Source organism: Taeniopygia guttata, chromosome 12 (assembly GCF_048771995.1).
Source record: "Taeniopygia guttata chromosome 12, bTaeGut7.mat, whole genome shotgun sequence".
Lineage (NCBI taxonomy): Eukaryota > Metazoa > Chordata > Aves > Passeriformes > Estrildidae > Taeniopygia > Taeniopygia guttata.
Genome location: NC_133037.1, coordinates 1,303,623 through 1,329,465, shown reverse-complemented (window position 1 = coordinate 1,329,465; position 25,843 = coordinate 1,303,623). Strand labels below are relative to the sequence as shown.

Sequence of the window (25,843 nt, the reverse complement as noted above, 5' to 3'; positions counted from 1 at the left end):
GTCACATAAACAGAATGAAGTTCTGATCCATTTGGCATTTATGGGATACAGAATTAATCAATTTTTTCTTACCTATGTCTTTTCCTGGTCTGTTGAATGATCTTTGAATCATTTCTCCTGTAAAGGAGCTTTTGAAAGTCCATTATTATGTGTCTTTAACTTCCTTGTTTCTTCATCTTTTTCACTTGAAAGGAGCTGAAATGTTCATCTTTTTAAGGTTGAATGGAAAGCTTATAATCTAATGCTTTTAATAATACACCCCAGTGATTTGGTGTAGCAAAATGCTACTGCTTAAAGGGCAAGATTCATTTTAGCAAGTGTCTTAAGGGAGAAGTGAAGGATGCATGTGGGTCTGGAGTGTAACCTCCCTTTCTCCTGGCAGGCTGGTGCTCTCAAGATTTGAATTTGAGGAAGTGTCGAGTGGAGAAAATGCCCTGGAAGTGGGCGAGGACGAGGAGGAAGTGTGGCTGTTCTGGAGGGACAGCAACAAGGAGATCCGCAGCAAGAGCATCCGAGAGCTGGCCCAGGATGCCAAGGAGGGGCAGAAGGAGGACAGGGACGTGCTCAGCTACTACAGGTGGGCAGCACACGGCAGCTCAGAGCTCAGCAGGGCTGCCTGGGTGTCCTGGGGAGGAAAACTCCTGCTCTGGGCACAGAACAGCCTTCAGAGAGGCAGGGTGAAGTCTCTCAGAAGCGAGAGCTGAAAGCACAAAGTTATTCATGGTGAGGAGTCCAGGTATTGACATGAGCCAGTGTAAACTGATTTTTAAAAAATAGTTCAGGCTTCGAGTGTGTTGAATTTCCCAAGCACTTTGTGCCTGGTTTCCTGCTGGTGGATGTTGGAAAATCCCCTGCAGGTGACCAGTGGGTTCCCTGTGTTCAGGGGGCACTTGGGGATTGCAGGATTTGGGTGTGTAGATGGCTTTGCTTTTGGTTTGCAAGAAGTCAGGGCTGTTCTCTGTGCCTCCTGCTTTCTCTGCACGCCCTTAGGGGTCCTGTATTCCCAGCAGCACCAGCACAAAGTTGTGTTGGTGCCCCAGGCTGGGTGTGGAGGGCGTGCAGGGCTGTTTGCACAGCCCAGGCCGTGCTTTGGGCAGCTCTGACATGCGTGAGGTTTCCAAGTGACTTGACAAGACACCGAGTTCTTGGCATTGTAAGGTCAGGTTTCAGCCCAGACCAAATTCCTGTGTCTGGGTTATAAACCCCTGAGAGTCATTTGACAGACTCAGTTGTGGCAGTGCAGAAAGCACAACTAGATTATTTGTTTAAATAACCATTTTATTTTGAATTGTTTCTTTCATTGAAATGATCTTTGCAGCAGAATTCCTAATACCTGGTTTTATTTGAGCCTGTTGGAGCTCAAAGGAGACCTCTTAGATAGAAGTTTGTCGGAATCTGTGCTATTGATGATTCTGAGATTGTAGAAAGTCTCTGTCTTTCACCCCCACTGCCAAAGCAGAAGCCATAATTGGTCTGTGCTGTTTCAAGGTTGTTTATTCTGTTTATCTCTAACATGTTCTGCTGCCCTGCCGCAGCTCTGTCCTGCAGGGCAGCGTGTGGGGCTCTGCCCTCAGTGGGATGGTACAAACATTAAATACCACAAACTACCCGTGCTGGATTTACAATAACGTGCCAATATCTGTCACCTACGTTGGACAGTGTGTCCCCAGCCTGAACCAACAGAAAAATGCCAACACCACAGTGAAACATGGAGGGCATGAAGAAGGAGAAAAAGGACAAGACACACCCAATTTCCTCCATCTTGTCCCCTTTGAACCCCTAATCTAGAATCCTAAAATGTTACTTTTGCACCCGTGCCACACTTAATTATTACTTATATCAAACACTCAGAGCTGGTAATTCATCCTGTAGGATTGAAAACTCTTTTCCATGGGCAGAGATCACAGACAGTGTCTCTGGGGGCTCTGTCCAGGGGGGTTCCTGACCCCTGCCAGGGTCCCAGGGCAGCCAGGGCAGCCAGAGGGATGCCCTGGATTCCCACAGGACTGAAGTTGAGTTTTTCTCTACCAATTCTCTCACTGAAGGGAGCAGAGCTCAGTAGTTGTTTCATCAGGTACCTAATTTTGGATGAGTACACCCATCTGTGTTGCTGGTTCAACATCTGTAAGAAGCCTCTGGCCTTACACCGTGTTTATATATTTTTATGTACATCTTTGGATATATTAGATATCTTTGGCTAGATTAGATATATTTATACATATACATTTAGAATATTAGATATATTTATACATGCTTTGTTTCCAATGGTTAAAGTACATTGTATATCTAGTTATATGTAGTTCACACAGGAAATTAAATCGTAACCTTCAAGCCTACATAAATGAACACATATAATTTTTTTTTTTCCCTTTCCCCCCGAAGATATCAGCTGAACCTCTTTGCTCGAATGTGCCTTGACCGCCAGTACTTGGCCATCAACGAGATCTCGGGGCAGCTGGACGTGGACCTGATCCTGCGCTGCATGGCCGACGAGAACCTGCCCTACGACCTGCGCGCCTCCTTCTGCCGCCTGATGCTGCACATGCACGTGGACAGGGACCCCCAGGAGCAGGTGACCCCCGTCAAGTACGCCCGCCTCTGGTCCGAGATCCCCTCCGAGATCGCCATCGACGAGTGAGTGCCGCGCCGGGGGGCTGATGCTACCGGGGCGCGCGGGGCGCCTCTTCACCGTCCTTGTTCTGCGGCTGTACGGGTGTCCGGAGCAATCCTGCTTAATTCTGGTTGTTGTTCTGTACAATTCCGGCTGTACGGGTGTCCGGAGCAATCCTGTTTAATTCTGGTTGTTGCTCTTCACAGCTCGAGGTTGGACGTGTTTCTGGAAGTATCGTCTTGAATTCTGATTTTCCTTCTTTGCAGCTTGCGGTTCTACAGGTTTCTGGAAGAATTGTGTGTAATTCTGATTTTTGTTCTTTGCAGCTCATGGTTCTACGTGTTTCTGGAAGAATCATCTTTAATTCTGATTTTTGTTCTTCACAGCTACGGTTGTACGGGTTTCTGGAAGTATCGTGTGTAATTCTGATTTTTGTTCTTCACAGCTCATGGTTGTACAGGTTTCTGGAAGAATTGTGTTTAATTCTAATCTCTTTGTTCTTCACAGCTCTCTGTTGTACAGGTTTCTGGAAGTATTTTGTCTAATTCTGATTTTTGTTCTTCACAGCTCACTGTTGTACAGGTTTCTGGAAATACCGTGTTTAAATCTGATTTTTGTTCTTCACAGCTCGTGGTGCATGGCTTTCTGGGAGTATTGTGTTTAATCCTGATTTTTATTCTTCACAGCTCACTGTTGTATGGCTTTCTGAAAGTATCATGTTTAATTCTAAGTGGTTGGTAACTTGTTGCTGCCCAGTTTGTTGGTTTGGAGTTGCTAAGCTACCCAAAGACTTTGTTCTCTGAAGGTGTTTGCGTTCTTGTCTCCTGGGTGGCAGGTGCTTCCCGTGGGTACGGGTCCCTCCTCTCCCAGGTGTGGCTTGGTTCCCATGCACAGGCTGATGTGCAGCTGATTCTCACATTCCTGGTCAGCCCAGCCATCAGCTGTGCTCACCCAAGCACCAGACCTGAGCCATGGCTTTACAAGGCCCTTTTTTGGGGAAGGTTTTACCATATGCAGCAACTGCGGGGTTTTAAGGCAACATCAGCCCTGAAGTCACGCATTGTTTTTGGAGTTGCTGTTTGTAGTAAATCAAACACCCATAATGTGTTGCTGGGAGTTGAATAAGCTCCCCGTGTGTGGGGTGAGCTCGGTGGTCACGGCGTGTCTGGGCCACGTGGCCATGGAGTGACCCAGAGCTGGGCAGAGCAGGGATTTGTCTCTCCTCCTGCCTCAGTTTGGTTGGAGAACCACAGAATTGTTAAGTTTGGAAAAGCCCTTCAAGCTCAAGTCCAACGTTCAGCACTGAGCCGTGTCCCCAAGTGCCACATCCACACGTCTTTGGAACACTTCAGGTCTGGTGCTTCCACCACCGCCCTGTTCCAGGCCTTGACCACTGTTCCAGTGAAGACATTTTCACTCAAATCTCTCTAAAACTCCCAGATTTGATTCCATTTCCTCTGAGTGTGGTCCCCTCAAGACAGATTGTCCTTATGGGCGCTCACCACCACCAGCAGAAACGAGGAGGAAGATGCTCAAACAAGGACATGGTCCTGAATATGCATCCAGTAGAAAATCCTCTGGCACAGTGTTCAAAAACCTACACAAAGCCACAGCTGGAGCAGGCACATGGTTTCTTAACCACTTGTATTAACTCTAAAATTAATCATTCCAAATTCAGAGCTCATTTTTTCTCAGTTGGAGAAAATGAACACCTAATATTGAAGTTACATCTTAGGAATTTAAAGTTAAATCTTAGGCATTTAAGTCTTGTCAATGTTAATGCTGGTGTTCAGTGGTTTCTTGTATTTCCTTCCTTGCCAGCCTGGTTTTCTCTGCTGAGAGAGATGCAGTAGATAATAAATCAAATTTCAAGGCTGAAATATAAAACCAAATGGTTTTAGCTCTGGCAGAAGCTTACTAGTGATAAGTGATCAAACAGGAAGCAAAAGTATGTTGTGGGAGGTGGTGGGATTGTCCTTCTCAAAGTCACACTGAACAAGAAAAAACCCTAGAATTTATATTAAAAATTAATATCTGCTTTGCATATATATTGGTTTTATTTGGAGGAAGATATGACCCCCACTCAGCCTCTCTTGGCCACCCATTCTCCTCAGTGCTGCACATCACTTGTCATTGTTTCCACTCAAATAATGAAGGTTGCTTATTTTGGTTTTTGGGACAAAATTATCTTTTTTTATTTTGTTTTTCTCAGATGTTTTAAAATAGTACCTAATGAGAATATGGGATAAACCAACAAAAGCCAGGAAATTCTGTTGTCACTGTCCTGACTCTCTCATTTGGATAAATTATTTACCAGCCTTTAGCTTTTTTTAGATTTTGAAAAATGAATGAAAATTTGTACTGGGGGGGAAAGAGCCCTGTGTATTTGCATGCTAAGTTTTGTTTTGTTTTCTTTTCTGTTTTGTTCTTTTTTTTCCCCCTCTTCAGCTATGATAGCAGTGGAACTTCCAAAGATGAAATTAAGGAGAGATTTGCACAAACAATGGAATTTGTAGAGGAATATTTAAGAGATGTGGTGTGTCAGAGGTTCCCTTTCTCTGATAAAGAGAAAAATAAACTCACTTTTGAGGTAGTTATCCAGTTCTGATTATATCCTTCTTTTTTTTTTTTTGGTTTTTTTTTTGTGGAATGTTGGTTATTTTTTCAGCATCAGGTAGTTTGGCAAGTAATTAGTGTAATTAGTGAGTGGTGAGCCTCAGCTGGCTCCTTTCTGCTCGTGCAAGTAACCCCGCTGAAGTTTGTGAGTTTGCAATGATGGTTCTTGAAATACAATTAAAGCATGTCAGTTTATGCCTGAGGTTTGCAGCAGCCTTGTTTACTCTCTGGGCTCTCGGTGTTGTTGCAAAGCCAGGCTTTACTGGAATAAATATCTCAAAAATTAAACACTGTTTGCATGCACAGAGAGACTCCAGAGCTTATAGTGATGTTCACCAAGAGGAAAAAGTGTCCTGTGACTTACTGACCTGTTAAAATAGTCTGTGCAAATAACATAGCAAATCCATGCAACAAATAATAATTAATTTAAGAAAAGCTGTGATACTCTGTAAAAAATACAGTTGATGTCATACACTTCTTATAATGGGGCTACATTAAATATTTGCCCTGTATGTGATATTTTTATGTGGGTCTTTATGGGGTGGACTTGTGGGGAAACTTTATAGCTTGGAAGTTATTACAAAGTTTAGCTTTATGGGTGTGATATCTTTTTGTAAGACAGTGATAGAAGTTATCTGTACCTTCCCTCTAGTCTTGCCCTGTTTTATAATGAGACAAGTAAAATCTGATTTTGTAGCTATAGACTGTCAGTTGCAGGTACAGACATTAACTGCAAGCACTGGAGTATTTGTAGGCAAGTAGAAAACTTTCTGCTGTGATGTAGAACTAGGCAGTTTTTCAGAAATCCCAGATATTGTGATAAAATGCAGCCCTCAGCCAGGTTCTTGATCTTGTCACTGTGTTAAGACAACTTGACTGTGATAGCAAAATGTTTAGTATTAATCAGGCTTTTTATTGTTATTTTGGTAGGTTGTTAACTTAGCCAGAAATCTGATATATTTTGGTTTCTACAACTTCTGTGACCTCCTCAGACTAACCAAAATCCTCCTTGCTATATTAGACTGTGTGCACATCACTACCATCTTCCCTATCACCAAGATGGCAAAAGGCGAGGAAAGTAAAGGTAAGGCTGCAAGGTGTAGGACAGAAAGTTCTTGGGTGGCTCTGGTTCATCTCCAAATGTCACTGTGGGGTGGAACAATGAAGTCACACAACATCCTGAGCTGGAAGGGACCCACCAGGATCACCCAGCCCAGCTCCCGACCCTGCACAGACACCCCAAATCCCACCCTGTCGATCCCTGGCAGCTCCTGGAGCTCTGGCAGCCTCTGTGCCATTCCTGGGGAGCCTGGGCAGTGCCAGCACCCTCTGGGGGATGATGAACCTTTCCCTGGGCTTCAGCCTGAGCCTCCCCTGGCCCAGCTCCAGCTGTTCCTGGCTCCTGTCCCTGTCCCAGAGCAGAGACTGGAGCTGCAGTCCCAGTGAGCTCTGACCTCTGCCCCGTCTGAACAGACCAAGAGATCTGAGCTGCTCCTTGTATCACTCCTCCTCTAGTCCCTTCCCCATCTTTGTAGCCTCCTTTAGGTGCTTTCTAACATCTTTAGATCTTATATTTTGGCCCCAAAGCTGCCTGCAGGACTGGAGGTGAGGCTGCCCCAGAGCAGAGCAGAGCAGGACAGTCCCCTCCCTCCCTGGCCATGATGCTGTGCTTGGAAATCTCTTTTCTGTCCATGGCTTGGTTGTAAAGCTGAGCAGTTGCTGTGATGGGAGGTGGCAGGGGGCTTCTCCAAGCACTGCAGTGCCTCTGTTGGCTTTCCCTGTCCCCGGGGTGTGGGGGTGTGATGTTGGGACATTTCCCTTTGCAGGCTGTGCTGGTCCTTGCCCTGTTAGCACAGTCTCATTGCTAACCTCAGCTGTTTCCTCTCTGAAGGGAGCAATGTGATGAGGTCAATCCACGGCGTGGGGGAGCTGATGACCCAGGTGGTGCTCAGGGGCGGGGGGTTCCTGCCCATGACTCCCCTGGCAGCTGCCCCCGAGGGGAATGTCAAGCAGAGCGAGCCAGAGAAGGAGGACATCCTGGTCATGGACACCAAGCTGAAGATCATCGAGATACTCCAGGTACCACGTGGATGCAGCTCCTCGTGCTGTCCTGCAGCATTAATTGTGTCCTGCTGCCTCTTAATGTGCTTCTGACTCTCAAACTGGGAAAGCATTGCCAGGGTGACCTTGTCAGGCACAGGGCTCTCAACTTGTTATGACAATATTGTGCCATTATTGAAAGAATTTATCAGAAAAAAGTTTGCAGTAGACATTTGAGTATTTAGCAATTATTTGTGAGTATCTGACTTGAGGCAGAGCTGTTGTTTTCCACCCTGTTGTCTTCCCAATTTCTCAGAGTCTGCAGGGCCATCTGAAGTGCCCTGAGGAATGGGGAGACCTCAAGACTCCTCTTGGCAGAGCCATCAGCCTGCCATGTATTGTCAGCACGCACAGCCAGCCTCTCCCTCCTCCATCTCTGGTTTTCTCACTTGCTCACCCCAAAGTCTTTGGGATGCACACGTTTTTTTCCTCGTTATTGACTCAGAATTATTGCACTGAGGTGCATCTTCCCTCTCTGGGTGTGGGAGTCCTGTTTGTGCTCAGGAGCTTCATCAGCGAGGCCCTGGGGGTCAGAATGCTGCCAGAGCCTGCTGGGTGATGCAGGAGAGCAGCAGGAGAGCAGCAGGAGAGCTGTGGTGTTCCCTCCCTGTGCCCCGTGGGGAGCTGTGCCCTTCCCTCAGCAGCAGATGCAGCACAGGGGAGGCTCCATTGCTTCCTTGCACCATTGCTTATTTTTAACTCAAGCCAGAGCTTCTCTCGTGGCCTGGCATGTGCAGGGGGATATTTCAGTGTGCCAGTGTTCCCTGCTACCAGGGGCCCCTCAAACTGGTGTTAAACCTTCTCCCCGAAGCTGCGAGAACTCCGAGTGTTCTTGGCTCCGTAGCTCCTTCCTCAAGAGGAAGACCGTGGAGAAGGTGGTCTCTGCTAGGCTGGAGGTTTCTGTGGCACCAGCTGGTCCAGCCCAGCTGAAATGGTGACTTGTATGGCAGAATGTGGCTCCTGGCAGCTCGTGTCCTGCTCCCGTGTCCCAGCAGCACGTGTGCAGGATGGAGATGGAAATGCTGCTCTCCTTTCCCGGGGGACGGGGTGAGGATGCCAGCATCACACGGGAATGAGGCACCAAAATCCTGCCAAAATGTTTTAGTCATCAGTATTTATTATGTGTGTGTATCATGCTCTTTGAAATCTCTGGAAAATATTACTGAATTCGGGGGGTTTTGAAGGCAGCATTTACTTATCTTGGAATGATGGAGTCCCAGAATGGTTTGTGTTGAAAAGGATCTTGAAGCTCATCCAGTTCCACTCCCTGCCATGTGCAGGGACATCTTCCAGGGTGCTCCAAGTTTCATCCATCCATCCTGGCCTTGGACACTTCCAAGGATCCAGGGGCAGCCACAGCTGCTCTGGGCACCCTGTGCCAGGCCCTCCCCACCCTGGGTAACTCTTCCAGGTTAAATCCACATCTCTGCTCAGTTGATGTTGCACTTTGGTAACTCTGCTGTGTGTGAATTGTAGATGTGGTGGAAACACACAGATTATTTCAACGTTTTTTCTACTTCTGTGTCATCAGTTTATTCTGAACGTGCGGTTGGACTACAGGATCTCCTGCCTGCTTTGTATATTTAAACATGAATTTGATGAAAGCAATGCCCAGATGTCCGAATCCCCCACTGGAAGCAGTAGTCAAGAAATGCCAGCTAATGTACCAGGTGGGTTATTTGGCAAGGGGTGAGGTTGTGTGGCTCAGGGGAGACTCTGGGATCTTCAAGGGGCTAATGGGATGATTGTTGTAGATCCCCACTTGCCTTTGAAATGTTTTTAAGCTGGAAAAACAGCTTTCCTGCCACTCTGACCTCACGTATTTGTCTTGTTTATTTTTTTCAGGAGCCCTGGACTTCGAACACATTGAAGAACAAGCTGAGGGGATCTTTGGTGGAAGGAAAGTATCTCTTCACAGGTGCTAATGGAGGGGAAGTCCCCAGGCTGGAGGGCTCCTGAGGAGTGGGGTCTGGGAAAACAGCTTCGATTTCCTAAAGTGGCTTTGGTGCAGCTCAGAGTAGGGTCCATTTGGATCCAGAGATAAGGAGCAGCTCTGGGGTTCTTCAGCCAGAAGGATCATCAGGGGAGGGCTCTGTGCTGTGGGTGAAAGCCAAGGTACAGGATTAGTTCAGCTCAGCTTGATGCTGCAATAAAATCTCAGTACAGTTTCCCCCTTTATTTAAAAGAAAAATATTGTTTCTGCCACTGCTAAGAGGACTTAGAGCCAGCTGGGACCCTCAGTCTAATGTGCTGGTTGACTCCTGCTGTGTTTCCAGTGAGGAGAACACCCCTCTGGATCTGGATGATCACGGGGGCAGGACTTTCCTGCGGGTCCTGCTGCATTTAACGATGCATGATTACCCTCCCCTGGTGTCTGGTGCACTGCAGCTGCTCTTCAGGCACTTCAGCCAGAGACAAGAGGTGCTTCAGGCTTTCAAGCAGGTACCTGTGTGTCTGGAGAGAGTTATTCCTCATCTGAATGTATTTATGGCAGCTGAACCCAGCCCTTCTTGTGCAACTAATGGCTTTGCCTCCCTGTAAGGTTCAACTGCTCGTTACCAGCCAAGATGTTGACAACTACAAGCAGATCAAACAAGATTTGGACCAGCTGAGGTCAATAGTGGAGAAATCTGAGCTCTGGGTGTACAAAGGCCAAGGTCCTGATGAGGCCATGGACAGTGTGCCAGGTGAAAACGAGCACAAGAAGAAAGAGGTAATTGGGTTGTGTCTGTGTGAATTTGGGGGGTATTTGGAGGGTGTAGCTGCTGTCAGAACTGTGACAAGGCCCATCTTCCCAGCACACTGCCTAGGTGAGGTTCTCTCTGCTGCTTTCAGGCTGAGGCAGGAATGAGAGGAGAACTTGAGCCAGGTGATGCCCAGTAGCAGCCCCTGAGGTGTCACCCTTAGGGTCTAACAGGGCTGGTTTGGGTTTGCTCTGGCTCCCCAGCTGTGTCCTTTCAGCACTGACAGATGGATTTGTGCAATCAAAAGTACCTCAAGTAAGGTAAGGGCAGAGCTGTGAATGCTCAGGTGATGCATTTTGAGTCATGGCACTTGATTAAATGACAGCAGAGAACTGTGCTTTATCTCCACTTGATAACACAGGATTTTCCCCACGTGCACATCTGGCTTAGAACTCTTTGAGCATCTTTTGCATCCGTATAATTTGCAATCAAATAGGAAAGACTGGATGAGGGGATCCAAGAAGCAGTCCCTGGTTTAGGAACGTTTATTGCTGGAAGTAAATACAAGTAACCCACTTGCTGCTTTTCTTGTACACATTGCTGTGAGGAATCTCTTGGTATTTGTGCAGTGACAGTGTAATAACAATAGAGAGGGAGAGAAAGGAAGGGGTTTTTTCTGAGGGGAGACTTGATTAGAGACAGAATGTGACAGGCCAAGGATGGGAGGTTGCTGCCTCTGAAATCATCCCTCCCTCACCTCATTTTGTGTCCTAGAGGTCAATGTGACTTGACAGGATAATTGTATGTGTTTTTCTGAGGCTGTCAGCTGGAGGATGACAGTCCTTCCCAGGAGGAGAGCGGGCGCTATCCTACAACGGTAATTTTAGCCTTCATGTAGACAGTAGTATAAGCTACTAATAAATTGTCTGATTTTATCCTCAGGAAGGTCACAGCAAGTCTCAAAAGCCTGAAAGTACTAGCAGCTACAACTACCGGGTAGTAAAAGAGGTAAAACTTTGCTTCTTGATAGTTCACTGGAAGTGTAAATGAGTAACAGCTCTGGAGAGCTGCAGTCAGAGGGAGGCACCCAGGAAAGTCTGAGTCACTCTGCCATTGTGGAAACTATTTGCTGAGTAATAACAAATCCCAACTTGAATGAGAAGCCAGGATAGAATAAGCACGACGTGTGTATTCTTTCCTTAAGAATGGATTAGTGAGAAATGCGACGTTTGCTGCTGTTTCAATGGTAACACAATATTTTTATTGTTAAGGACTACAAAGGCAGTAAGCAAAGGGAAAAGCCATTTAATTTTCCCTGTCCTGAGTACCTTGCATTCTATGCCACTGTGCTGTTGAAATGCAGTGTAGAAGATAGCAGGTGAAGAACGTGCTGTGGTGCTGGTGTGGTGTGAGCTGAAGGTGTGTCTGTGGCTCTGCTGTGGAGCTTGATGTTGGGTTCTGCAGGAGCAGAGAGTCTCAGAATTGTAGAGTATCCTGAGGTGGAAGGGACCCACAAGGATCATCCAAGTCCAGCAGCCCTAGTCAGATGCCACGGATGGAGCCTGGGCCACGAGGGGCTGCCTGGAGCCGCTCTGCTCCGTGCAGATGAGTTGGTCCCTGTTGCTGCTCTCTGGGACCTGGCGTTCTCTGGAAGAAAAGAGAGTTGGGGCTCTAAGGCCAGTGTCTCCTGCAGATCCTGCTGCGGCTCAGCAAGCTCTGCGTGCAGGAGGGGGCCTCGGTGAGGAAGAGCAGGAAGCAGCAGCAGCGACTCCTGAGGAACATGGGTGCTCATGCTGTGGTGCTGGAGCTGCTGCAGATCCCTTACGAGAAGGTGGGGCTTTGTGTCATGTTGACAGGCTTTTCATACCTCCTCTGAGTCCTCCTGAACCTCCTCCCTGTAGACTGGCTGCACAGAGGCTGGTTTATGTAGCCTCATAGTCTGTAGAATACCCACTCTCAGAAATAAGGAGCTCAGACATACTCTGCTTATCTGAAACCTGTAAATATACAGATTGCCTGAAGAAATATTCACACATTGTACTTCAGAATTAAGGCTCAGCTCTGAGCTTTTCATGTGAGGTTAAGCTGTGTTGATGGAAGCAAGACCCTCCTTGTGAGGCAGCTGTGTGAGCACCATCCTGGGAACAAGGAGGGAAGGAGGGTACCTGCCTCCCCAGGGGTTTTATGAGCAGTAGATACAGACCCTCTCCCAGCTGTAGAGTCCTAAACTCCCCATTAGAGGTGAACAAATACCCACTGGCTCTCCAGGTGAGCTTTGTGCCCCTGATTAGCCTGATCAGGGCTAACACTTGGCAGCTGTGCAGGTTGGACCCACTGGCACAGCACACCCCAAGGTCACCCCTTGGCTGCTCATTAATCACAGGTGACAGGTGATTATCAGCACAGAGGTGAGGCACCTCTTCACATTTTCCTGGTCACTCTGCTGTCCTCAGTTCTAAACTAATCAGGTTTCTGAGAACCTGTAATTCTACACAGTAGCTTTGATTAATGTTCATTCTCGTGGTTTGTTGCGTCATGTTTTGCTAAAAAATTGGCAGGAGAAACACCCTTCAGCACCCTCTCATCACCCTTCTGTCCCCTGTATGTGAATGTGCATCAGACAGGCAGCGTGGAAGGGGTTTCACCCTTGGAAAGACATGGAATTCCTTAAAAATAAAAGCAGACAGGAATTTTCCAACGCGCGGCTCCTGCCACCGCCGGGTTGGGAATCCACGCTGACGTCAGGGGAAGGGCAGCAGCTCCTCAGCGGTGCTTGGAAGGCTGCGAGGAGCGTGGAGGTTCCAGGAAGGATAAATGGGGCTGAGCTGGTGCAAAAGCAACTTTCCATCCCTGCTTTGCCCTGAGCTTCCCCAGCCATGGCTGCGGGAAGGCGCTGCAGCGGGACGTGGCAGCTTTCCTGGGCAGCCCCGAGGTGACGATGTGTGGTTTGGCCAAGAGGCTGGGATGTTCAGAAGAGTAGAAGTGACTAAAGCACGTTGCTGGCAGGCCTGGCTGTGGAATAGGCACTTTTAGAGAATAAACTACTGTAATTTCTATTACGGGCTTTATTTTTGACGCCCTTTGGAAGCGTGGAGCTGGCCCAGCTCATCCCAAACGTCTGTGAACTGGGTGGAGGTTTGTTTTCCTTCGGGGTGTGAGAGACGTGACAGTTCCCTTGCTGGAGCTGTGGCTCTTCCTGTGCTCACCTCAAGGTGAACTTCTGGATTCTTTTTAACCCCTTCTTCTTTGTCAGGCTGAAGACACGAGGATGCAGGAGATAATGAAGCTCGCACACGAGTTCCTGCAGAACTTCTGTGCTGGGAACCAACAGAACCAGGCCTTGCTGCACAAGCACATAAACCTGTTCCTTAACCCAGGGGTAAGAATAACCTCGAGCCATGATTTATTTTTTTGTTCTAGCAAGAGAAAGGACTGAACTGTCCTTGGTGATACCTCTGGGGCTATTCTGTTGCAAGATTGGTTGAAGAGGTCACATTTTGTTTTCATTCTAAAGCCTCGAAAGTTGGCAAGATGTTTGTTTAGGGCAGTTTCAGTGTAGAAAGTTCAAGAGGCTGAAGTGGAGTGAAAAATAGGCTGAGATAGGAGCAGTGGTGTTGAAAGCTGAGGTCCTCAGCAAAGTTCCCTTCAGCCCTGCGCTTGCAGGAGTGGGGATCCCTCAGTGGGGATGTGGTAAGTTGTTGATTTTCTGATCTGTTGCTCCCTTTCATCCCCTCCATCAGATCCTGGAAGCAGTGACAATGCAGCACATTTTCATGAACAACTTCCAGCTCTGCAGCGAGATCAACGAGCGCGTGGTTCAGCACTTCGTCCACTGCATCGAGACGCACGGCAGGAACGTTCAGTACATCAAGTTCCTGCAGACCATCGTCAAGGCAGAGGGGAAATTCATTAAGAAATGCCAAGATATGGTAATGGCTGAGGTGAGAGCTGCAGAGATTTGCAGGGTCTGAACAGAAGTTTGCACATAGCAGTTGGTGAACATGACAAATTGATCCTCTCGCTTCGGGGACTGCCAAGAAGCTGACAGCTCTCACCATGCAAAAAGAGCATTACAGCTCCCAGGAAGCTCAGGCTTTTTGTGACCAAAAGCTCTCTGAGCTCCTGATTCACAGGTGTAACGAGGTGTTGGTTGGTAATGGCACGAGTTACTTCCCAGGCCTGTACCCAGCAGCATGTAGGTGGGGTTATGAAGCACGGGTACCTTTGTCTAGCAAAATTGGCTTGAAGAGAAGGAGTTTAATTTCAAGATCACTAAAGCAGAAGGAGAATTTCACCATTATAAAATTTTGATGGGATTTTTTTTATGAAATTGTAGAACCACCAGAGAATCACCTTCCACTATCCCAGGGTGCTCCAATTCCCATCCAGTCTGGCCTTGGGCACTTCCAGGAATGGGGCAGCCACAGCTTCTCTGGGTGACTGTGCCAGGCCCTCACCACCCATATTTTTTCTGCCATCTAAACCTGCTCTCAAGTTGAAGCCATCCCTCTTTGTCCTGACTCTCCAAGCCCTTGCAAATAGTCTTTGCAAGATGTGCTTACTCAGCCTTTCAAGTGTGAAGGGGAGGAAATGAGGATTGGCTTTAGGTGTGTGAATAACTGGGCACTGGGGAGAGCCAGGATGAAAGGGAGCAGTAAGAGAAGGGTGAATTAATGCCTTTCAGGGGGATATTGGATGGAATCTGGCAGATCTGCACATCTGATGGAATGTTTTGGCCTCCTCAGCAGGGGGAGCCCCAGGATCAGATTTGTCCAGTCTGGCTTTTGAGCATCAATCCTGATGGGTGGATCAGAAATCTTCCATATTTTGTTGTTCACCTCAAAACCAGCCCCGTGAGCTTCTCATCACTTAGATGAGTGTGAGATGCTCAGCAAGGGGCTGCCCCAAGGTCAGCAGCTGCCCTGAGGGTTTTTTCCTGCATCTTACCCTGCTGTTTTTCCCAAACCCTGTGGGAGGACAGCCCTGGATCCCTCCAGCTGTGTTCTCAGCAGTGCCCAGCCTGGACCAGGGCTCAGTTCGCTCCCTCTCCTTCCCTTCCTGGAGTTCCAGGAGGTCTGAGCTGCTCTGGAGTCATGGCCAGCCAGGTGTCAAATGTGAAGCTGATGGAAATCTTCAGTGATTTGATGTGTCACTCTCTGGCCTTGGTTGGGAAGGGTGGAAGGAGTGAGCCCTGCAGTCCTCTCATCCCACAGCACAGGGCTGTCCATGCTGCGTTAGGAAGTGACCTGGGGTGGCAGATGTGAAATGGAAAGGCACAGTGGAAAGCCACAGATTTGTTGGCACAGCTTCTGGCTAGCAGGCAGCTGGACTGGCTGTGAATTTCCTCAGTGGCTCAGGAGTGGTCAGTTAAATGGGAAGTTTGTCCCTGAGGGGCTGGGGAGCAGCGGTGGGGACGTGCTGTGGGGCAGCCCCATGAGGGGGACGCCGTGGGGGGATCCCAGGCTCGGCTCTGCTGATGGAATGTTCTCCTTGCCCCACAGCTGGTGAATGCAGGGGAAGATGTGCTGGTGTTCTACAACGACAGAGCCTCCTTCCAGACCCTGGTGCAGATGATGAGGTCGGAGAGGGACCGGATGGACGAGAACAGCCCCCTGATGTACCACATCCACCTGGTGGAGCTGCTGGCCGTGTGCACAGAGGGCAAAAACGTCTACACAGAAATCAAATGCAACTCCCTCCTCCCTCTGGATGACATTGTCAGGGTGGTGACCCACGAGGATTGCATTCCTGAGGTGAGGGCTGTTTGTGTTGGAGATGTGCTGGGTTTGGGTGAGAGAGGGTTGATGCTGCTGGGTCTGGCCCGGCAAAGGGGTTGGTGCAGGTGGGCAGCGAGCTGGGAAACAAGTCCTTCCCTGCTGCTGCTGCTGTTGGCACGCCCAGCCAACCCGGATAGTCAAGTTAAATCCTTTTATACTTCCTCTTTACCCTGAAAGTGGGAATGTGGTGCTGTACTTGGTTATTTTATAGGGTTCTTGAGGCAGAGAGGTTTATGGATGTGCTGCTAACCTTGAACAGATGGTTCTGCAGAACTGGAAATTATTATTATGCTGACATTTTGTCTGCAGTAATCCTGGTGGTTTTTTATTGGAGGGTGTCTTGCTATTCATGGCATTAAATTTCACCAGTGTTTAAGTGAAAGGAAGAAGTAGAATTCCAAATGATCTGTGTAGCACTTTTAATGTGACATTATATTCATTCATGCCACCGTTCAGGTTCTTATTCTTTATGAATTATTTTCTCTACTTTTAGGTCAAAATAGCATACATCAACTTCTTGAATCACTGCTATGTGGACACAGAAGTAGAAATGAAAGAGATTTACACCAGTAATCACATGTGGAAGCTGTTTGAGAACTTCCTGGTTGACATCTGTCGGGTAATGTATCTGAACTGAATTCTGAACTGAATTCAGAACTGAATTTTCTGAACTGAATTCAGAACTGAATTTTCTGAACTGAATTCAGAAAGCTTAAAAACCTCTTTATTCCAGAGCAGTAAGGATAAGACATCCCAGTGCATCAAGGCAATAAGTACCCTGAATACTCTGTTCCTGCAAATATGTGCCTCCTTTTCCTTGTGCCTGTGGATTTCATTAGTCATATTCCATGGAACACATTCATATTTTCCTTTTTAAAAGAAAAAATCCAAACCAAAGCTCAGTGAAGCTCCACACCCTGCTCCTTTGTCCAGTGCCTTTTCTGTCCTGCCACCTGGCCTGCTTATTCTGGCCAGCCTCACTGAGCTCCTTCCTGAGCAGCGCTCAGCGTTTTTTGGCAGGTCAGGACAGATTGTTTTCCAGGCTTGGTGTTTATTTGGCCATATGGCTTTCTGCCTGGGATTCCAAGTATTTCCCCATACGAAAGCATGACACCTCAGTGCTCCCCATCCTGCTCTTGCCTTCCTCCAAGACGCTGTGGTTTTTTCCCTCCCCAGCCGTGCTCTGGGCCAGCACACCAGAGCAGGAGCAGCGCTGGCTCTGCTGGGGCTGGGCTGGAGGTGCAGAGCCCCAGATGCTGGACTGGGAGCAGGACAGTGTGAAATGAGGAACTCCAGTCTCAGCTGCCTCGCTGAGCTGCCCCTGACCCTGCTCTGCTTTGTGCTGCAGGCCTGCAACAACACCAGCGACAGGAAGCACGCCGACTCCATCCTGGAGAAGTACGTGACCGAGATCGTCATGAGCATCGTCACCACCTTCTTCAGCTCCCCCTTCTCGGACCAGAGCACCACCCTGCAGGTGGGGAAGTGCACAGGGGCACAGCAGGGAGAGCACTGCCAGCACACCTGTGTTCATGCCACTTTGGTGAAACACGGGGGAGCAGTGGAGGTGTAATTTCTTGGTGACCAGACTGCTCTTTTTTGTGTAGAAATGTAAAAACACATAGGTCACAGTAGAAATGTTCTTCTAGAAAAGCTCGAGTGTCACACTAATTCATCAGTGGATTTAACTCTGTGCTACCACTAAGGTCTTCTGGAGAGAGTTCTCATCTGTCATTGAATCCCAGGATGGTTTGTGTTGGAAGGGACCTCAAAGCCCATCTCATCCAGCCCCCTGCCATAGACACCACAGAGGGAGCAAGGGTGACTGATTAAGGACAGCATATTTTACAGAAAGATTCTAATTGCCCTTAAAAAAAAAGGATTCAGAACAAAACTCCAGAAGCTTTGTGTCTCACTGAGTAGATTTTTGCCTAGTTCAGAAGTTGGGGAAATGTGAAGGAGGAGCTTGGAACACTTGTGAAGGACAGAAGGCAGAAATTGCTACAACAGAGTCAGGATGTTGCCCTAATATTTATTTTTGCACGGAGATAACAGTGTTCTTTATGCATAAATAACTTTCTGGGAGGGTGTGGGTGGAGTGGGCAGGTGTCTGGCAGCTCTGGCAGGAAGCTGAGAGGGGCAGCTGTTGAAACTTGATGCAACTTGGTAGTGCCCAAGGCAGGTGTTTGCAGTGCAATCTCCAGGTCTCAAAGCTCCTCCAGTCCTACCCCTGCCTGTCTCTGGGCTCACCTGAGTGAGCAGTGCAGCAGCTGATTTGCTCCTCAGGTGGCTTTGGTTGCTCGGTGCTCATCAGAGAAGTGACAAGTGGAGACTGTGGCCTTGTCCCCAGGCTCTGCCCATCCCTCTGTGCATGGACCCGAGCTGCCCTGCTCTCACTTGTCATCTCTGAGATGCAGCATTTGAATACACATCTTGCCATCCTATTTTAGCCATCTGTTAATGTTATATCAGCAGTTTTTCTTTAGTTTCTCAATCTCCCCCTCTGTCTAGCAAGATGAAGTCACTTGGTTCACCTCTTTTCCCATCTCAGTTGATAGATCTGCCTCGTCCTAGATTCATCTTTCTCTGCATCTCCAAGTTAAAAGTGGTTTCTCTCCCTTTTCCTGCCTGTCAATACTCCTGTCTGTACCCAGGGATTCTCCCCACGAGGAGCACAGCCTGTTGTCCCACCTGCCCGGTGTCCATCCCTGCTCCAGGTGGGATTTCCTCCCCCTGAGGTGCTGCAGGTGGGCTGATCTCTGTAGGCAAGGGATGTGGCCACTCTGCTCTGGGTTCAGTCCCTCCCTGCCCTTCCTGCCTCCTCTTGCCTCCTGCTCCTTCATGTCAGGGCTTGTTTGACTGAAATTCTTCCTGCCCTGAGTCAGCCTTGCTAGTTCAGGGAACACCTTGTCCATCCATCATGTGGTTCAAATCATATAAAATTAGGAGCACACAAATCTCTTGGCAAAGCTGCCCACAGCTTCTGTTTAACAAACATTGTTCAGCCTGTTTGCCTCCAAAGTTGCTGCTGCCCAAGGTTTCCCTTCCCAGCTGCAGTGGGAGACATGAGGGACATGGAATAAATTTCCTATTTGATTTATTGACCTTGGTTTAAGCAGATCAAACATCTTAAATGTTTTTTAAGACCAGAAAGTCTTTAGGCATGAACTGAAAGGAACACGTGGGTGGTTTAAATCCAAACATGCAGGTATTTTCAGGGCCCTGGGTGAATGCTGTTGTTTGCCATGGTTTTTGGTGTTTGGCTTATTTCCAGAAAGGATAATGGGTATTTGCCTCTTAGCAATTTTGGGGGCTTGAATTTTGGTTCTCCTTTTGTACATTTTTTTAATGGTGTTTTATTTACTTGATCTAATAGATTTAATTAGCTAATAGATTTGGCTTTTTACTCTAACTCCACTTTTTTCTTGCAAACAGGCTTTACTGTTGGCCAGAATAAATGAGGTATTTTTCCCTGGCTCCTAAGTCCTGTGGTGTTTGCACTGTGGTGTAGTTCCTGTAGCTGATAGAAGCATTCCATAGCTAGTGGGCACAGGGACAAAGGGTATTCTCTCTCAGCTTGAAATATTTAAAATGCTCTTTCCTCTACAGGTTGTAATATGTTGTTCTACTAAGTAATCACTGTACAAAACCAAATGGAGTTTTGGTCACTATTGTTGGGCAGCTGCACAGGTGAAGGAACACAGCTCATGGGCTTGGGTGTGTTGGAGCAGCTCACCTGTCTGTAGTGGAAGATCACCTTGTGAAATTCAGGGGTGAAAACCACACCTTGGTTTTGGCTGATCCATAGCAGCTGCAGCGTTTGCCACTAACCACTGCCTGTGTTCCAAATAACACACATTTCCCAGTGAATTGGATACAGCAAGTAATGTTTGCAAGGATGAGTTTCCAACTCTGGAGCTCTGCTGTCACCCAGCCAAGCCACATTTACCTGTGGCCTCTTGAGTCAGTTGCTGGTCAACACTAAAAGAGGAATCTGAGTGCCAGGGTTGCTGATAGCTCTGATAGAACAGATGAAGGTGACTGCTCACTTCCTCTGCTTAGTCAGGCCTCAATTAGCAGGGCTTTCTGCTGCAGAAGCTCCTGTTTCATGTTTCCCTTCCAGGGCTGGTTCCCACCCTTCCCATCCAGCTGCTGATCCCATGGTAGATACCCTCAACCACGGGGAGTTGCCCAATCGGGTGCTGCAGAGCAGCTGGAAGGGACTGGAGAGCTCCAGCTGAGCTGGGCTGGGGCTGTGACTGTCTCTGCTTGCCTTGCAGACCCGGCAGCCCGTGTTCGTGCAGCTGCTGCAGGGGGTGTTCAGGGTGTACCACTGCACGTGGCTCATGCCCAGCCAGAAGGCCTCTGTGGAGAGCTGCATCCGGGTGCTCTCTGACGTCGGTAAGGAGCAGGGGTGAGCAGAGCTGCCTGCTCTGGTCAGGGCTGGCTGCTGGTGTGTCGTCCTGCCGCAGGGACAGCGGGTGTGTGCCCTGCAGGTGCCACCTGGGGTAACTCCTAGTCCAGGCTTATGCTGATAGATCATCGTGGGTCAGCAGTGGGTGTTGTCACTGTCACCTGAAGTGCTTCCTCTGTCTAACCTCACAACTCCCTGCAGTCCTGTTGATGGTTTTCATGGAATCGCTGAGGCTGGAAAAGCCCTCCCAGCCCAGGGAGTCTCAGCTGTGCCTGATCCCCACCTTGTCCCCAGCCCAGAGCTCTGAGTGCTGCCTCCAGCCCTTCCTTGGACACCCCCAGGGATGGGCACTCCAAACCTCCTTGGGCAGTTCCAATGCCTGACCACTCTTTCCATGGAGAAATTCCTCCTGCTGTCCAGCCTGACCCTTCCCTGGTGCAGCTGGAAGTGCCACTCCTGCCCATAAATTTGCTCCACTTTCAGTGTCCACAAGAGTAGCTTGTGCTGGATTTGGGGTCAAGTTCTGCTGCTGTGTGTCCACGTGTGCCAGCACGAGTTGTTGGGGGTGTGTGTTTAGGAACAGATTCCTACTCCCACACTTCCAACAACAGAAACAGCTCTGAGGTGTGGAAGCCTCTAAACACAATCCTGCCCAGACCTGACCCTGCACGAGGACTGAGAACTGCCCTGTTTAAAATGCACTCAAAGACTCATGGAATGCTTAAGGTTGGAAAAGATCTCTTAGGGCTGTCAAGTCCAGCTGCCAGCCCAGCACCACCACTGTGGTCACCAGTAAAACACGAACTCAAGTGACACGTACAAATGGTCTTTGACCACCTCTTTGGGCAGCCCTTTCTAATGCTTTACAGCCCTTTCTGTGAAAAAAAAAAATGCTGATGTCCTAATTTCCCAATGTCTAATCTAAACCTTCCCTGGTGCAACTTGAGGCTGTTTCCTCTCAGCCTGGGAGGGAGAGTTTGTAGAAGGAAGGGACTGTATAAACCTTTGTTGTTGTGCTGGTTCATGTGCTCAGGGTCTCAGTTCCCTCAATTTGGCTTGTTGCAGCCAAAAGCCGAGCGATTGCCATTCCCGTGGACCTGGACAGCCAGGTGAACAACCTGTTCCTGAAGTCCCACAACATCGTGCAGAAGACGGCCATGAACTGGCGGATGACGGCGCGGAACGCCGCGCGCAGGGACTCGGTGCTCGCCGCCTCCAGGGACTACAGGAACATCATCGAGAGGTTACAGGTGACTGCACAGCCCCCTGCCCCTGCAGGGCACAGCAAAACTGAAACCTCACCTGAACAAACCCTGAGGTTTTCTCATTTATTCAGAGCTCATTGTCCTGTCCCTCATCCAGCAGCTTCAGCTCTGAGTGGTGTGCGTGTTGTTGGTGTTTGTCTGAACCTGGCTGTGCTGTTTCCTAGGACATAGTGTCAGCCCTGGAGGATCGCCTGCGCCCTCTGGTCCAGGCAGAGCTGTCAGTGCTGGTGGATGTGCTCCACAGGCCTGAGCTGCTCTTCCCAGAGAACACGGATGCCAGGAGGAAATGTGAAAGTGGAGGTTTCATTTGCAAGTAAGTTATCGTAGAGGTCTGGCTTGCTTTGCTTTTTCCCAGTCTTCCTGTGTCCTGTGGAATGGAACCCTCTTGCCCAGATTGGTAAATACTTGATATCCTCTGAAATACCTGTAAAAATCAGTTTTTTGTAGTATGGTCAAGGCAATTTGTCCTTGGTGGGGAAGAAGAAGCTGCTTGTGGGAAAGGCTGGTTGATATGTTCTCCCAGCTAATGCTTAAAAATGTCTGTTTGCTGCAGGATGCAAATGTCCTGAGCAGCTGTATAAATGAGTTGCATTTTGAGCTGATCCACTTATGGATACGTGCCTTCACCCTAGGAATGTTCCTGAGGTGCTGGGTGAATCAGGATCAGTTGTTGTCATGGGCATCACCACAGCTAGAGGGAAGGAAAGGGGAAGATTACAAGGTCATTTAGAGGACAATTCAGAGTTAGATCCATCTTCTCCCATCACCTCCTCGTGGGGTGGGCTCTGTACAGAGGTTGTGGAAGCTGGGCACTGAGTTAGTCCCAAGTGCTGGGTGGGATGGATTTGGGATTGTGTCCTCCAGGGCTCTCAGTCTGTTTATTGACTGAGTGGAATAGATTTCTTACTGTTAACTGGTTGTTCTGGAGGACCATCAGGTCCTGGATCCCACTGACTCCTTGCTGCTTGCAGCCAGAGGGATTTTTTGGCTCTTTTCCTGCCCACAGCTTCCCCTGGTAGCTGTCAGGTGTTGCTCTGGAGAGAAGGCTCCAAAATGGTTGTGTAACAGCATAATGATGAACCTTGTTTGCAGCATAAACCAGTGAAGATAAGCACATATATCTTACCCCATTTTTAGAATATTTGCACTGACCTGATTGATGGCTTTTTTCAGGTTAATTAAGCACACAAAGCAGCTGCTGGAGGAGAATGAGGAGAAACTGTGCATTAAGGTATTACAGACGCTCAGGGAAATGATGACCAAAGATAGAGGCTATGGAGAAAAGGTAAGGTACAGTCCATCATTCTGTTAAACACTGGCTTTATTCAGTAAAGGAAAAGAAAGCTGCTTTTTCAAGCTGTTTGGTATGTGTAAGCACTTCTAGGTTGGAGCAGGGACAAAACATTTTTAGTTAACTAATACCTTTCAAATCATATTTGAAGTTAAGCTTGTTTCTGTTGCTTTTCTTATTAAGACTGGCAAGTTTAAGTCTAATCCCTGCAGTTGTTGGTGCTCCAAAATACCAATTTTGTTACCTTTTTCTGAAGGCTGTAACATCTTTATCTGCTTCCCCAGTCTAGGTGACTCTTCAGGTCATGTAACCTTGCAACAAGAGGGTGTTTTGTAGTTCATTTGAATTTGTGTACAATTGAGTAATCTGGTTGTGGTTTATAGATGGAAACTCTGTACACCCACCCATGCTGCTTCTTTCCCTTTCCTACATACAACTCTTGACTGGTTGAGAGGAGCATTTTTCTGTAGGTACAGCCCTATTCTTTATTTCCATCAGGAGAGTGTGTATGCACCCATCTGTTTGTGTTTCTAGAAGTGGTTACAGTCAGCTGAGACTGGGGTTGGGAGATTCTCTGGAATTCTGATCAGCTGAGGTTGTTCCCATGCCTCCCAGTGGTGCAGAGGGGCACAGGCTGCAGTGAAGGAGCTGGGGAGCATCGGGGATGGGGGGAGCTGTGATGTGCCACAGGGCTCTCAGTGCCACTGGCAGGCCATGCCCAGGAGCAGGAGGTGTCTCAGTCCTCAATTCTCCCCCACAGATGGGTTTGGAGCTGTTGCCTCATGCTCAATTCACAGCAAACTTCAGAGATCAGAGTTTCAGAGCAGCAGGAGTCGTTTGTGGGAGATGCTCCACAGGCAGAGGAGCCTGCAGCATCCTGGCCAGCCGGGAGTGTCACCAGGAGGAGGGAGCAGGACAGCAGGACGTGGTGCCAGGTCTGGGCAGGGAGCAGTGGCAGCCTGGCACACATGGGTGTGTGCACGTGTGGGCTGCTCCCAGCACACCCAGGCAGCACAGGCAGTGCCAGCAAGGGGAGACTCCCAGGAAAATGCCCTCAGGGTAGGGATGGCCAGGACTGTGCTCTTCACAGCCCAGCCCAGCCCCAGCTGCTGCTCTGCCCCTGCCTGGGACCGTCTCCTTGTGCAGCAGCAGCAGCTTTGAGGGAATTGACGGACTTGAGGGAGCTCCCTGGCCAGCTGCAGGGAGCAGCACATCCCTGTGGCGTGGGGAGGGAGCAGGGAAGGGCACAGCTGAGTGCCAGTCCTGCAGCTCCATGCCCTGTGCTGGGGCATCACCTTCTGTCCTCTCCTCGAGGTGCCTCCTCTGAGCCATCCCAGCTGCAAGGGGCTGGCTGTGGGCTGCAGAAATCAGTCTGAGTGGGAAAGGAGTGGGACTGGTGATCCTCTGATGGGTGCTGGTGTTTCCTGATGCTCAGCACTGGGGGTGGAACAGACTCCGTGTAACCACAGATCACATTTTACGCCTCTCTAGCAGACCAGTGTGTCCTCTCCTGTTAAAACAGCCAGGAGCCACTGTCCAAGGTCACCTGAAGTGATAAAAGCAGTGTGTGATGCATATTGCATATACTAGACACCAGTGAAACCCAAATCAGAGCTTTGAGATTTTCCCTTAAATGTAATTTGCCACTGAGAGATTTTCCAAAATGGAAATTAATTTCTAGGAGTTTCTTAGATTTGATTCAGCTAACTTGGATGAAGCAGTATTTCTAGAGCTGCAGTTAACATACCTTGCACCATTCAGACCATGGAGAACCCCACAAGATGCTAAAAAATCTTCAAAGTGTGGCAGAAGCATTAATTTCTGAAGCAGTAGCTCAGTTACATAAGGAGTCAGGATATGCCTGCCTGTGAAGTGATTTCCGAGTCGGAAGAAGCAGCTGATTGCTCACAGATAGACTGTGAGTAGTAGTAGAACAGCTTTTACTGTCTGGCTGTGAGCACTGCAGTGGGATTTATTCTCCCTTGTGACTCAGAGAACTGATTTTAGTCACCACCTAAAAGGCAGCACCTTTTGTTTTTAAAATCATCCTGTAGTGTAACAAAAAAAAAAAAAAAAAGAGAGAGAAGGAAAAGCCCCTCTTATATTGTAAAAACCCCTCTGTAAATCCTGGAGTCCCTACCTAGAGGTGGTTCCATCCATGGAGGTGCAGAGCTCAGCCTGGTGAGCAGCCTGACCTGACAGAGCTGTGGGAAGGCCTGGCTTGGAAGGGACCTTAAAGATGACCCTGGGCAAGGACCTTCCATGTCCAGCCTGGCCTTGAACCCTTCCAGGGATGGGGCAGCATCCCTCCTCTCTCAGGGCAGCCTGTGCACCTTGAGAGGGAAGGATTCCTTCCCGAGAGCCCATCCAAACCTCAGGTAGGGCAGGGCAGAGCTGTCAGTCCGTCCTGTCCCTGTGCCAGGGCTCTCAGCTGTCCCTGCACACCCATCCAGCACCTGAGCTTCTGCTGCAGCTCAGCAGGGACAGCCTGACCCACTAAGGATGGGCTGCTCCTCTCCTCTGACCCTGCCAGCCCCCAGATCCCCTCACCCTGCTGGCCCTGGCCCTGAGGAGGGTGGGCAGTGCAGGGGGACACTGCTGTCCCCCAGCTCCCACAGCTGGGGCTCCTCAGCAGCAGCAGAACCCGTGGGCAGAGCACAGATGTACAGGAGCCTGTGGGAAGGCTCGAATTTTTCCATATTGCTGAAGACTCCTGGCTTGGCAGGCGCTCAGGATGGCTCAGTGACGGGGAGCATACTGTGGAGTATTTAATAGGCACCAAACTGCGCTACACTGACAGTGTAGGCTAGACCCAAGTTTTTCACTGTGCTGAAACATGTCATTCATGCACGTCTCTGCGGGTGCCTACCAGCTGACTCGCCCCAGCTCTGCAGGACTGCCTTTGGAAAGCTCCATTTTTCCTCCCAGAGTGGCAATGCAGCCCCTGTGCTGCTGCTGCTGCTCAGGGCTCGTGACACTCCCGTGCCCAAGGGTGAAGTCCTTGGCTCGGGGTCAGCCAGGCCACATGGTTTGTCCCTGGCACAGGAACAAAGCCAGGGTACATCCTGCCTCCCAAGCTGCCTGG

At 48.9% G+C, this 25,843-nt stretch overlaps 1 protein-coding gene across 9 annotated transcripts in view; it reads left to right on the top strand.

The window, feature by feature from the left end:
* The window catches only part of ITPR1 (inositol 1,4,5-trisphosphate receptor type 1), a 160,811-nt gene that overhangs the window by 64,011 nt on the left and 70,957 nt on the right, over nucleotides 1-25,843 (top strand). For 8 of the 9 annotated variants that reach the window (XM_030283173.4, XM_030283178.4, XM_030283174.4 and 5 more), the window contains 20 exons: nucleotides 383-577; nucleotides 2,383-2,634; nucleotides 5,060-5,201; nucleotides 6,158-6,311; nucleotides 7,119-7,306; nucleotides 8,859-8,997; nucleotides 9,173-9,227; nucleotides 9,604-9,769; nucleotides 9,870-10,040; nucleotides 10,954-11,019; nucleotides 11,705-11,842; nucleotides 13,265-13,390; nucleotides 13,752-13,952; nucleotides 15,513-15,764; nucleotides 16,282-16,407; nucleotides 17,137-17,265; nucleotides 20,069-20,189; nucleotides 21,268-21,452; nucleotides 21,632-21,780; nucleotides 22,641-22,752. In XM_030283173.4, the coding sequence (XP_030139033.1) occupies nucleotides 383-577; nucleotides 2,383-2,634; nucleotides 5,060-5,201; nucleotides 6,158-6,311; nucleotides 7,119-7,306; nucleotides 8,859-8,997; nucleotides 9,173-9,227; nucleotides 9,604-9,769; nucleotides 9,870-10,040; nucleotides 10,954-11,019; nucleotides 11,705-11,842; nucleotides 13,265-13,390; nucleotides 13,752-13,952; nucleotides 15,513-15,764; nucleotides 16,282-16,407; nucleotides 17,137-17,265; nucleotides 20,069-20,189; nucleotides 21,268-21,452; nucleotides 21,632-21,780; nucleotides 22,641-22,752 (3,067 nt within the window). The remainder of the gene's footprint in view (nucleotides 1-382; nucleotides 578-2,382; nucleotides 2,635-5,059; nucleotides 5,202-6,157; nucleotides 6,312-7,118; nucleotides 7,307-8,858; nucleotides 8,998-9,172; nucleotides 9,228-9,603; nucleotides 9,770-9,869; nucleotides 10,041-10,953; nucleotides 11,020-11,704; nucleotides 11,843-13,264; nucleotides 13,391-13,751; nucleotides 13,953-15,512; nucleotides 15,765-16,281; nucleotides 16,408-17,136; nucleotides 17,266-20,068; nucleotides 20,190-21,267; nucleotides 21,453-21,631; nucleotides 21,781-22,640; nucleotides 22,753-25,843) is intronic. The other variant, XM_072934874.1, reaches the window with a different exon arrangement.